Consider the following 12,405-nt stretch of genomic DNA (forward strand, 5'->3'; position numbering starts at 1 on the left):
CTGCTTTCCAGTTTCTGACAAGGGAGGGCCTGGCTGCCCTTGCCTCTTATTCTCCATATAATGTTGGTCTCTTGGCATCACTTCAGCAACAATTGGCAGAGCTTTCCCAGAGACCCCTCCCACTATGCTGTGACACATGCAGATGGCTGGCACTCAGCACTCAGTAGTCTCTGACCTCTCACCTTGAATCGGAGTGTGCTTGGCCTGGGAATGGCTGTGACCAGCTTTGCTGAAGGACCCCTCTCCTCTCTCACAGCCTGCAGAAGAACACCATTGGGCCAGTGGGAGCCCAGAAGATGGCAGATGCTTTGAAGCAGAACAGGAGTCTGAAGGAGCTCATGTGAGAAATGCAGAAGGGCCAAAAGTGTAACCTCAGTGACTGATACAATGCCTGGCATCGTAAATATTTGTGAGCATGTGGATGGATGGCTGGCTGGATGCATAGACTAGTAGATGAGTGGATAGATGGGTGGACAGTTGAATGGATGAGTATGTGAGTAGATGGATGGATGAATGTATTGGTGCAGGATACCTGGCTTTGAACTCCAAAGCACTGGATCGGGAGAATGGAGACCCAGATTCCCAGGACTGGGTGAGCTACAACTGTCTCAGGCTCACATTTGCTGCTTTCTCAGCTGGTGGAAGAAAATGGCATTTCCTAGCCACCTTCACATAAAGTATCACAAATATCTCCCATTAAATGGTTGATCCTGCCCCCTGCCCCCTACTGCTTGCCAGGGAGCCAAGAAGGACTCGGCTAACTTGACCTCTTACAGGAGGCAGCAGGTTATTTACAGAGGCCTCTGGCCAACCAGCTCAAGTAGGAGAAACTGGGTACTGGCACCCTTGGGCCAACAGAGACAGCCCTCCCCTAGACCCCGATTTCCAGGCCTTACCTTGTCCAGCTGCCGCAGAAGGCTGGCTTACCAGTGTGTGCCCCGTCTCTTACAGGTTCTCCAGTAACGGCATTGGTAATAAAGGTGCCAAGGCCCTGGCTGAAGCCCTGAAGGTGAACCAGGTCCTGGAGAGCCTGGAGTGAGTCTGCCTGACCACCCTCCAGGGGTGGCCGTGGGTGGGGGGTGACTCCCCCTGTCCTACTCAGGTTCCCCATCCAGTAGGTGGGTGGGTCCCAGAGGAGGTCTGTCAGTCAAGGCTACTTCCCTGCAAGGACTCAACCAGCCATCAACTCTGGGCATACTATGATCTACCGCGCCTATTCCATCCCACCACACCAGCTTCGTTTCCCTGGACTGTAGGGGTTGGTGTTGGCTCTGGAGTTTTGAGAATGACAACAACCACTGAGAGCCCTTTAGAAGTTGGTGCAAGTAGCTAAAAAGAGGGCCAGCTATGGTGGCCTTGATGTGGTGTTGGGGAGCTCGGCACTGCCCCATACTGGGGAGACTCAACTGTGCCACTTTCTCTGTGGGCTGCAGATAGAGCACACGCTCCCTCTCAGGGGCCATTTGCAGCCACCCAAACCAAGGCAGAGTCTAAACTCTGGTGCTAGGCCCACCTGCCCTGACCTAGCAGGGGCTGGAATGTGGGGGATGGGAGAGGAGAGAGGGCTGATAAAAAAAGCAATGTGGAGTGGCACCTGCCTCAGGGATCCCCCAACTCCCTGTTGAACTCAGTGCTTCAGCTGGACCGATGGCTCCCTCTGGGTCCTGAGACAGCCACACCAAACGTGCCTTCTCTTCTGTATGCAGCCTGCAGAGCAATTCCATCAGTGACGCAGGAGTGGCAGCGCTGATGGGGGCCCTCTGCACCAACCAAACCCTCCTCAGCCTCAAGTAAGTCCCAGCCTCCCTCTCCAACCAGGTATTCCTTTGGCTGGGGGTCTAAAGGAATTCTGGGACTTGGAAGAAAAGGCTAGCACTTGGAAGCCCACACCTACTCCTGTGGGCTGGTTTTGGTGAGGACCTATGGTTAGGCAGCTTGATTCTAGAGCTGACATCCTGCCCTCATCCTGTTTGGGGGAGGGTAGAGGGAGCTGTGGCCTTCTGCTGCTCCCTGCCCATATACAAGTTCTTAAGTGCCCAAGCATGCATGATTGCCCCTCACAGCTCTGAGGTCCCATTGTCTTATCCTCTTTCAACTGTTGACAGTCCTAAAGGGGAGACACTTGGCTGCCTAGCCACCAGGACCTGGGCTTGCTGGAGGCACACACCACACCCAGATGCTCAGGAAGGCCAGGTTCCACCTGAGGTTTCTCTGGTTCTAAAAGCCTGAACACCTGGGCTTGTCTCCCCCAGAGGCCTCAGCTGCCTGGTCAGCAGCTCAGGGTCTTCTTTTTCCTCAGCCTGCGAGAAAACTCCATCAGCCCAAAGGGAGCCCAGGATCTGGCTCAAGCACTCTGCACCAACAGCACCCTGAAGAACCTGGAGTACGTGAGTTGGGGGGGCAGGTCATTTTTCTTAAGGCTCCTTTATGCCAGGGCCTTAACCACACAGAGCACAGGGACTGATGGGCCAGGCCTGCGTCGCCGTTGCCACTGTGAAAGGCTGAAGAAGGACCTGGCGGAGAAAAGGCAGCCAGGAGACTTGGCCCCTGGTGGCAACCCTGACACAAGTCTCCCAGTCTCACGTCATAAATTACACGAGGGTGAGGTTAGTGGTGACTCTCTGCCCACCCTCCTTGTCCCGTGGTGATGGACAAGCATGTGGAAGTGGCACCATCATGAGGGGCAGTACAATACAAGGATCGGGAGTGAGTCCCTGGTGCCTCTGCCATCGCCTGGTGGGTGATGTGTCATGGAGCCTCACTGAGCCAAGCCTGGGCCCACTCCCCATGGGGTTGTCAGAATTTGTCACGACAGTCCAGGGCATGTGCCTGGCACATGCAAGTGCTCCATAAGCGTGAGCTAGGCTATCCAGGGGAGCCAATGCAGCCCGTGGGTTGGAGGAGAGCGGTGTAGATCCCCTGGAGAGCAAGGACAGGGGACATCACGGCCGGCTTTTGCTCACTTGCCCTCATTCTCCCCCTCCCAGCCTGACAGCCAACCTCCTTCACGACGAGGGTGCCCAGGCCATCGCAGTGGCAGTGAAAGAAAACCGCACCCTCATGTCCCTTCAGTGAGTCCTTGGTGCCCGCACCCACCCCACCCCCTGCATAGAGCTGAAGGGCTACACCCAGACCTGCTGATGCAGGGGGCCAAGTCCAGCTCTGGGCACCCCCACATGGTCTCTGGGGCCTCCAGCAGGTTACTTGCAGAGGCCACCAGCCCTGAACCCTGATCTGCTTCCTGACGTTGATCCATGGAGAGGCCAATGGTGGGAGGTGGGTACCCATGGCTGTGCCTCTGTGTCACATGCTTTATGCAGGGGCCACCGGGAGTCTTTATTCGAGCCTGTCCCTGTGCTCGCCACTAACCAGAGAGTAAACACGGACTCCTTGGGCCTAAGGCTGAGGAGGGTCACAGGAACTCTGCCCATCAGTGGTCCCCATAGAACACACCCTGCAAGGACTCCATCCTCTGGGGTCAGACTCTCCTGGGAGGAGATCCCTCTTTCTGAAGCCCCAGGACCTCCTGGGCTGCCTTGGGCCACCTAATCATGTGATCCGTGTCTGCCTAGCCTGCAGTGGAACTTCATCCAGGCCAGCGCCGCCAAGGCCCTGGGACAAGCACTACAGTTCAACAGGAGCCTGATCAGCCTTGAGTAAGTGGAGCCTCCAGGGTGGCCACGGGAGCAGGGGAATCTCAAACCGCAGTGCCTGCTGGGCGCAGGGCGCGTGCGCTCAGCACACAGCCTCCTCTGCCCTAAGGCCAGCAGGCCTGTTTCCAACATTATCTGCTTAAAAAAAAATAATAGCTTTATTGAGAAACAATCTATCCATTTAAGGTGTATAATTCACTGGTTTCTAGTATATTCACAGTTATGTGACCACCACTACAGTCAAATGCAGAACATTTCTATCACCCTCTGAGAAAGCCCGTATCTGCTGGCAGTCACTCCCCGTCCTCCCCTGTCCCAGGCAGCCAGTTTACTATCTCTATGGATTTACCTTCCTTGGCATTTCATATAAGTGAAATCATACAATATGTGGTCTTTTGTGACTGGCAACTTTCATTTAATATGTTTTCAAGGTTCATCCACATTGTAGCATGTGGTGGTACTTCATCCCTTTTTATGACTGAGTAACACACCACTGTATGGATAAGACCACATTCAGTTTATCCTTCATCTGTTGTTGGATCTTTGGGTTGTTTCCACTCTTCGGTTATTACGAATAATGCTGCTATGAACATCTGTGTATAAACTTCTGTGCTTTCAGTCCTGAGAACTGAACCTATGCTTTCAGTTCTCTTGTGTACACAGCTGGGAATGGAATTGCCAATTCAAATGGTAACTCTGTTTAACCTTTTGAGCCTCATCTGCTTTTGCTGCTGACTACTTCTCTCTCAGCTTTCAAGATATCCTGTCTCTAATTCTATTTGATTCTGAAATACTAGCGCTCCTCGGGGTTCTGTCCCAGGCCATCTTCCCTTGGATGGCATCTCTTCCAGCAGCTCTCACAGGCTTTAAAGTCCTGATGGCCCCATATCCATATCCTAGACCTCTCCTGAGCTCCAGACCCATGCACCCACTGCCCAGTCCATACCTCCCTTGGGAGCCTCACCGGTACTTCAGATTGCCCAAATGATCTCCCCCACAAGCCTGCTCTTGGTTCCCCATTATATGAACAGAACCAGCCAACCAACTGTGAAAAGTAGAAACATCATCTTCACTCTTTTCATTCCCAAGTCCTGTTGCTTCTCCTCCCAATGTCCCACCCTCAGCCACTGTCCAGGCCACCAGCATCACCCACCTGCATCACTGCAGCAGCCTCCACATCCAGCCCATCCTCTGCTGGCCAAGATCTCTCCAAACACAAACCCATCCCTGTACTGGTGAGAGGTTTTAATGGTTGCCCAGTGTCTACCAAGTGAAGTCCGACCTTCAGCATGGCTTCTAGGGACCCCAAACATCTGCTTCCTTTATGCCTCCTCAGCCTCCTGTCACACTCCAGAGATTGGACTCAATTTCTTCAGGTTCCTTAGATGTGCCATTCCCTCTCCCCGGTCTCCTATTCTACAGGTTTTGGTTTAGACCTATTTCCCGGGGCAGCTTCTGGGACCACACTGAAACCGTCACTTGGCCCTATCAATGACAGCTCATTTAATTGTGTCTGCCCACCTGAGTTCCATGAAGGCAGAACTGGCCTTCCTAGTACACAATACACAATGAGATGTCTGTTAAATCATCAGTGCCACTAGTTAGAATAGCCCAGGGTTAGAGGGCTTTTAGTTTTCTAGTTGTCTTTGAAAAGCATACCCTTTTTTGTCCCATGCCCTCGTTGACAGTACTTCCATGTGTTCCTTTTTCTGTTTTGCCTCTGTTGTCCTGAACTTTGCAGATCCCAGACCCCTCTGCATGTTAATTAGGAGGCCATGGGGCTGCAGTGGCCACACAGGGTGGCCTGGTGTGTATAGACTGTGGTGTGTGTGGTCTGAATTAAATGGAGGGTCCAAGCCCAGCACGTCATGCTAGAGAGCTGGCCCTGTGCCTGGTGTGCCCAGGGGTCACTCTGTGTGTTCAGTTTACAGGAGAATGCCATTGGGGATGAAGGCGCCTGCGCAGTGGCCGGTGCACTGAAGGCAAACACGACCCTCACTGCTCTCTAGTAAGTCCTGACGTGTGTGGCAGCCCAGGAAGCTGGCCATACGGAAAATCCATTATTGTTTCCCAGTCAAGGAAAGTGTGTTTGATTTTCCTAATAGTAGCAACCAGGAAGAAAAAGGGATGTCCAGATCATCCCTGCTCCTGCAGTCCTAACAAGTAAGGTGTAAATATACAAGAAGTGTTCCCTTCAAACTCTCCAGGAGACTACCTATATCTGCAGTATCTAGATATGTCCTAGACAGCAGACAGCATAGGTAGAAGATGCAGCATCCTTTGCATAAATCACAGGCCAACAATTTTCAGTGCTATTTCATCATTTTCAGCCCTAAGTCAAGGGTGATGAAGGGCAACTATGAATGGAAGCTGGGCCCGGGGCAGGTATGAGGGTGGGAGAGGCCTGGCCTGTCTGGCCTGTGCGCGTTGACAGCATTTCCTCTTACAGTCTCCAGGTGGCTTCCATTGGTGCGCTGGGGGCCCAGGCACTGGGGGAGGCCCTAGCTGTGAACAGAACCTTGGAGATTCTTGAGTAAGTATTGCAGCCTCCAGCCATAGTTTCTTGCCCAAAGAAGCCAAGCTGTTGATTCAAGATGAATAGATAGGGAGGGAAAAAAAGGTCAATTTACACAAAACTCACAAATCATTTAAATACCTTTGCTTAGATCAAGCATGCCCCAGCTTCCCCATTCCTACTTCACCCCTTTTCCCTGGGAATCACTATTGTTGGCCTTCCTTTCCTTGAGTACCTGCTCTTCTTGGTCTTGTCCAGGTTGAACTTGTCCCAAAGCCCTGTTTAAGGGCTCCTTGAGGTGGCCTGTGACCACTGATCTCAGTCTTCAAGATCCGGAAGTTTGGGGCCCCAAGCTCTGTGGGGCTTTCAGGCACGTCCATGTCATCCCTGCTCCTGCATTTCTGGGATACTGAGCACACGGGGCTGCTGGATGGAGCGCTGCCGCTCCTGTCTCAGCCCACTTCTGTCTTAGGGTTGGAAAAGGAGAATGAAGTCTCCAACAAACTACCCAGGTTGGGCCGGCCCACCCCAACCTGTGTGTCCTGTGGTTCCCCAGAGCCGGACTCCATTCGGTACCTGGGAGTAAGCAAGAAGCAACCTAATCCCCCATGGTTGCTGAGTCCATGCTGCCTCTAACCAGTAACCCACATTCATCTGAAAAGGTGCCATCTCAAAAGGCTCTCAGCCCGTCACTGTGCCTTACATTTCCTGTCTTTTCTTACAGCTTAAGAGGAAATGCCATTGGGGTGGCTGGAGCTAAAGCCCTGGCAAATGCTCTGAAGGTCAACTCAAGCCTCCGAAGACTCAAGTGAGTGGTTGTGGAGCCCTATCTGTACCCCAGGGCAGACGACTTTTCTGCTGGAACCTTTCCCATGGGATAAGATGCTTTTGACTTTCTCCATAGCTGCTTCCTTCTGAAGAGATTGAGACTGTTCTGGTCACTGTAGTCTATACTGTGGATGGGTTTGTTTATTCTTAGTTTAAGTCAAAGGTAAACCACTTAACATCTGCATTTGTCTTGTATCCTCCAAGGCACCTGGATGGGAAAACTGGCTCCTTATAGACACTGGTCTCAGGTTAAATGCCACCTTGATGTTGGCATGGACAAATCAGCTCCAGAATGGCCCCCCAAGAAATGCAGTGCTGCTTCCTGGGGTGTGTTCCTTTGTCCTGAATAGCTCACTGTGGTGTCTCCATTTTTTCTTTGCCTAGTCTTCAAGAGAATTCACTGGGGATGGACGGGGTGATATGCATTGCCACCGCACTGTCAGGAAACCACGGGATCCAGCATATCAAGTGAGTGGGGCCTGGCAGTTTCTGACCTTTCAGGCCGTTCTTGCTCTTCCTTAGAGTCATAGGTCAGACCCTACCATCTGTCTGATTCTCAAAGCCAGCTGACTCCCAGGCCCCTCAGCAACTCTGGGGTGAAACTCAGTGTAAGAGAAAGCCATTCAGAGCCTTGTCCATGGGAGGGATCCTGGAAGCACAAAGGTGTTCACTCAGAGGTCTGCATTTTATGTAGTGAACATCTGCTCATTACTCCTTTAGCCAGTTTTTCAATTTTTCCTAACCCTTCTTGTCTAGTCTCCAGGGCAATCGCATTGGGGAATCCGGTGCCAGGATGATCTCAGAGACTATTAAGACAAATGCTCCCTTGTGCACTGTTGAAATGTGAGCACAGTAAATTCCTGGTGGACCGGGCAAGGATGGGCAGAGACACAGCTGGAAGCCTTCAAACAAAATGACCACTTTCCAGGGTGATTTCCTGTGATCTGGGAATGACACTGACCCACATGCAAGCTGGTATCCTACAAAGAGGCAGGAAAGATGCTGCCAAAGGAGGTCACAAGCACCGACCTCTCCTGGTCCAGGGTCAGTCTAGGCAGGAGTGCGATGGACACTGGCATGGCACACAGAGGAAAGGGTCTTCCCCCACAGGACCCAGGACTTACACCTTAAAGCTCAGCAGGCAAGAAGCTAGTCTGAGCTTATTTATACCTTGAGATCTTCATGTGCCCCCAACTTTTTAATTGTTACTGCCTTTTCCCACTCACCTGTTTTAAAATCATCCCCCTCCCTCTGAAATGAGTTGCCATATTCCTGCCCATTGGCACTGGTAACAGAGAAGACCTCTTTTTTCTGAAGAACATTTTAGGACTATGATCCTTAGAGATATATGGAAAAATACAGGAATATTTTGAAGAGAAATAAAAGCTTTAATCATAGAATTCTGGAGACAGAGACAAAAAATAAACTTTCTCAAGGATTTTGCCATTTTTTACCCATTACAAAATCTCTCACAGGCATGGAGTCTGACACACTGGTTATCAATAGCATGCTAAATGTTGATGCCTTAATAGTGTTATTCTACATCGGGCTTCCAAACCACTACTCTGCTCCAGCTTCACTCTGAAGGCAAGCTGAACTTCCATGTGGCATAAATTCTCTCAGATGTCTGTGTTGAAAAGGGAAAGATCCCAAATGGAAACTACAGTTCTCACCAACTTAAAAAAAAAGGAAAAATGCTTATAAAATTTATAAAGTAACTATCATTTTAAAATTTCAACAGGAAGCACTGTTGTTCCAAATGTTTCTTTAAAAATGAATATTCGAGGCAAGAATCAACAATGGATACTAAAATCATGGTTGAAGTCAATTGAGGAATAAAGTATCTGCATAGTCTCAAAATGTCACTTCACAGTGGGTATTTAAAAGACACCTTACAGAAATTTTACAAATGGAGCTTTAACAAAGTAATTAAACGTAATGCCACCAAAATTGGCATAAATGGACATTAGGGGCCCTGATGTGATGCAGTTAGAAGGACATATTGCTGATGTAGTATTCTTGCCAAAAAGGTTTACCGGAATCTAATCATGAAAAAGTCTCTGACAAAATCAGAATTGAGGGTCATTCTGAAAAAACAAACAAACAAAAAAAACACAAAAAACCAAAATCGACAACAACAAAAAAAACCAAAAACAAAAAAATAAGGAAAACAAAAACAAAAAAACCTAGCCTGATCTTCAAAAATGTCAATGTCATCCAAAATAAAAAGGGTGGGGACTGTTAAATGGAAGGAGATTAAAGGGACATAAGAATTTAATACAAGCTCTTTGATTGAATTCTAGACTAGAAGAAAAAAATCAACCATAAAGAACTTTTTTTTTAAATTGGGGACATATGAACATGAGGCATGTGTAGTATTTATTGTATTACCATTTTTAAAAGGTATTTTTTGCTGGGTATTGACAGTTTCTTCTTTCAGTGCTTTCAAAATATTGCTATATACTGTCTTCTGGTTTGCACTGTTTGTAGCTGAATTGAGGACTCAACAAGAGGTGCAGTAGCTAAATGTTGGAAACCTCAGGGGCCAAAGGAGTGGAGAAAAAGTGTGCTCTTCGGGGACTTTGAGAGCAAGCCACACTAGAATTGGAAGGAAAGCCCCTACTTTCTCCAAGGTCTCTCAAGCACCCTCTACTGACAAGGCTTAATTAACATCTTGCTAGCTGACAAAGGAGAGATGTTACAAAATAACACCTCTAAAAAACAGGCTGAAAGGTGAATTTGGAGCTGAGGCAATAAATTGATAAACCAGCACAGTGGGATTTGTCTTTTTTTCTTAATTATATTTTATTGATTATGGTATTACAGTTGTCACAATTTCCCCCCCTTTCCAACCCTCCAACCAGCACCCACTACTCCCTCAGGCAATCCCCACACCATTGTTCATGTCCATGGGTCATGCATATAAGTCCTTTGGTTACTCCATTTCCTATACTGTGCTTTACATCCCCATGGCTATTCTGTGACTACCTATTTGCACATCTTAATCCCCTGACCTCTTCATCCATTCCCCCACATCTCCTCATCTGGCAACCATTAAAACACTCTCTGTATCCATGATTCTCTGTTCTACTCATTTGCTTAGTATGTGTTTCAGATTCAATTGTTGATATATTTGTATTTATTGCCATTTAATTGTTCAGAGTTTCGATCTTCTTTTTCTTAAATTATTCCCTTTAACATTTCATACAATAATGGGTTTGGTGATGATGAACTCCTTTAGTTTTTTCTCATCTGGGAAAATCTTCATTTGACCTTCAATTCTAAGTGATATCTTTACTGGGTAGAGCAATCTTAGCTATAGGTCCCTGCTTTTCATGACTTTGAATATTTCTTGCCACTCCCTTCCAGCCTGCTCAAAAAGTTTCTTTTGAGAAATTAACTGACAGTTTTATGGGAATTTCCCTGTAGGTAACTGCTTTTCTCAGACTGGCTGCTTTTAAGATTCTCTCTTTATCTTTAACCTTTAGCAGGTGTCTTGATTATGCTAATGGTTTGATGTGTCTTGGAGGGGGCCTTTTTGCATCTATCTTGTTTGGGACTCTCTGTGCTTCCTTGATTTGCATGTCTATTTCCTTCACCAAATTAGGGAAGTTTTCTTTTATAATTTTTCAATTAAGAGTTCCAATTTCTTGTTCTTTCTCTTCTGGCACCCCTATGATGCAAATGTTGGAACACTTGATTGTCCCAGAGGCTGCTTACACTATCCACATTTTTTGGATTCTTTTTTCTTCTTGTTGTTCTGAGTGGTTGTTTTTTTTGCTTATGTTCCAAATCATTGATTTGATTCTCGGCTTCAGCCACTCTACTGTTGTTTCCCTGTAAATTGTTCTTTATTTCAATCAGTGTATCCTTCATTTCTAACTGGATTTTTTTTATGCTGTTGAGGTCCGCACTAAGTTCCTTCAGCATCCTTATAACCAGTGTTCTGAACTCTGCATCTGATAGATTGCTTATCTTCATTTTGTTTAGTTCTTTTTCTGGAGTTTTGATCTGTTCTTTCATTTGGGCCATGTTTCTTTGTCTCCTCTTTCTGGCAGCCTCCCTGCGTTTATTTCTATGTATTAGGGGAGCTGCTATGACTTCCTGTCTTCGTAGTGTGGCCTAATGTAGTAGGTGTCCTATAGGGTCTGGTGGCACAGTGTTCCCTATCACCCAAGCTGGGTACTTGAGGTGTGTCCTTCTTGCGAGATGAGTATACCCTCCTCTTGTAGCTGAAGCTTGATTACTGTGGGCAGGTCAATAGGAGGGATCTACCCAGGACAGTCAGCTGCAAGGACTGGTTGTGACCACTGACCACCAACCTTCACCCTCCATCAAGGATCTGCTGTGCAGGGGAAGGCTTGTGGTGCTCTTATGGGGTCTGTAGTTGTCCACTGGGTGTGCAGGCTCTCGGGTTCCCCAGGTGGTACAGGCCAAGGTCAGCCCCCACCTGTGTTTTTGCCTGGGGCCACCCTGCCTGAGCTATAAAGCAATCTAAGATGTCCGCTACTTGTACTGGGCTTGGAGATTCCCAGAAGCTGCCAAGCTGTGAATCTAGGCTGGTTGCTGCTAGTGCCAGGCCTATGGCCCCTTAACAATAGGTATGTAGGCTGGGAGCTCACTGAGGCTGGCTTTGCTTGTCTCACAGGATTTAGGAAGTTGTGAAGCATGATCCCAGACCAGCCATTCATATGGAAAAGCAGTTTGGGTGGGCCCAAAAGTCAGGTGGGATGGAATTCCTAGGGAATCTACAGGGCAGGGATCAACAGTATAAGCCAGGCTGGAGTCTCAGAGACAATGGTCCACCTTTCTGTCTGCGAGAAGGCTGTCTACCAACTCTTCTCTTGATTGCAGACACTTCACTTTCTCCCTGTAGCCACTGGTGTCATTCAAGCTGCTACTCTGGTGCTGAAGCTCAGAGAGAGTCTGATTAAGTCCGTGTGTGTGTTCTTTAATAGCAACTGCTTGAGACTCCAGAATTTTCTTCCACTGACTCAGTCCCTGCTGGTTTTGCAGCCAGAAGCCAGATAGGGGCTTATCTGACTGGCACTAGAGTCCTGGGCTGGGGGTCCTGGTGTGCGGCTGGGACTCCTCAGTTCTGAGATATCCCTCCCGAGTTTTCATCTGCCACATGCGGATGTGGGACCAGCCTGTTCCACATCTCTGCCCCTTCTAGCAGTCTGGATGGATGTGTTTTAATTCTGTAGTTGTCAGACTTCCATTCAATTCTATTTCTGAAGGCTCTGAGTGATGGTTGTTCTATATTTTAGTTGTAATTTTGATGTGGCTGTGTGAGGAGGTGAGCCCTGTTTACCTTTGCTGCCATCATGACCGGAAGTGTCTCATTTTTTGTTTTAGACAGTTTACATTGCTGTGTCTTCAGGACCAGTAATATATTCTTCTGCAGTG

The 12,405-nt window shown here is 48.3% G+C and overlaps 1 protein-coding gene across 3 annotated transcripts in view; it reads left to right on the forward strand.

The window, feature by feature from the left end:
• NLRC3 (NLR family CARD domain containing 3) overlaps positions 1-9,768 on the forward strand; it is a 34,610-nt gene extending 24,842 nt beyond the window's left edge. For all 3 annotated transcript variants that reach the window (XM_045820868.1, XM_045820870.1, XM_045820869.1), the window contains 11 exons: positions 257-340; positions 952-1,035; positions 1,707-1,790; positions 2,300-2,383; positions 2,988-3,071; positions 3,573-3,656; positions 5,578-5,661; positions 6,103-6,186; positions 6,893-6,976; positions 7,381-7,464; positions 7,753-9,768. In XM_045820868.1, coding sequence (XP_045676824.1) covers positions 257-340; positions 952-1,035; positions 1,707-1,790; positions 2,300-2,383; positions 2,988-3,071; positions 3,573-3,656; positions 5,578-5,661; positions 6,103-6,186; positions 6,893-6,976; positions 7,381-7,464; positions 7,753-7,843 — 931 coding nt within the window. In that variant the 3' untranslated portion in view covers positions 7,844-9,768. The remainder of the gene's footprint in view (positions 1-256; positions 341-951; positions 1,036-1,706; positions 1,791-2,299; positions 2,384-2,987; positions 3,072-3,572; positions 3,657-5,577; positions 5,662-6,102; positions 6,187-6,892; positions 6,977-7,380; positions 7,465-7,752) is intronic.
• Positions 9,769-12,405: the final 2,637 nt, after the last annotated feature.

This window comes from Phyllostomus hastatus, unplaced genomic scaffold, assembly GCF_019186645.2.
Source record: "Phyllostomus hastatus isolate PE091 unplaced genomic scaffold, TTU_PhHast_1.1 phas_scaffold_442, whole genome shotgun sequence".
Lineage (NCBI taxonomy): Eukaryota > Metazoa > Chordata > Mammalia > Chiroptera > Phyllostomidae > Phyllostomus > Phyllostomus hastatus.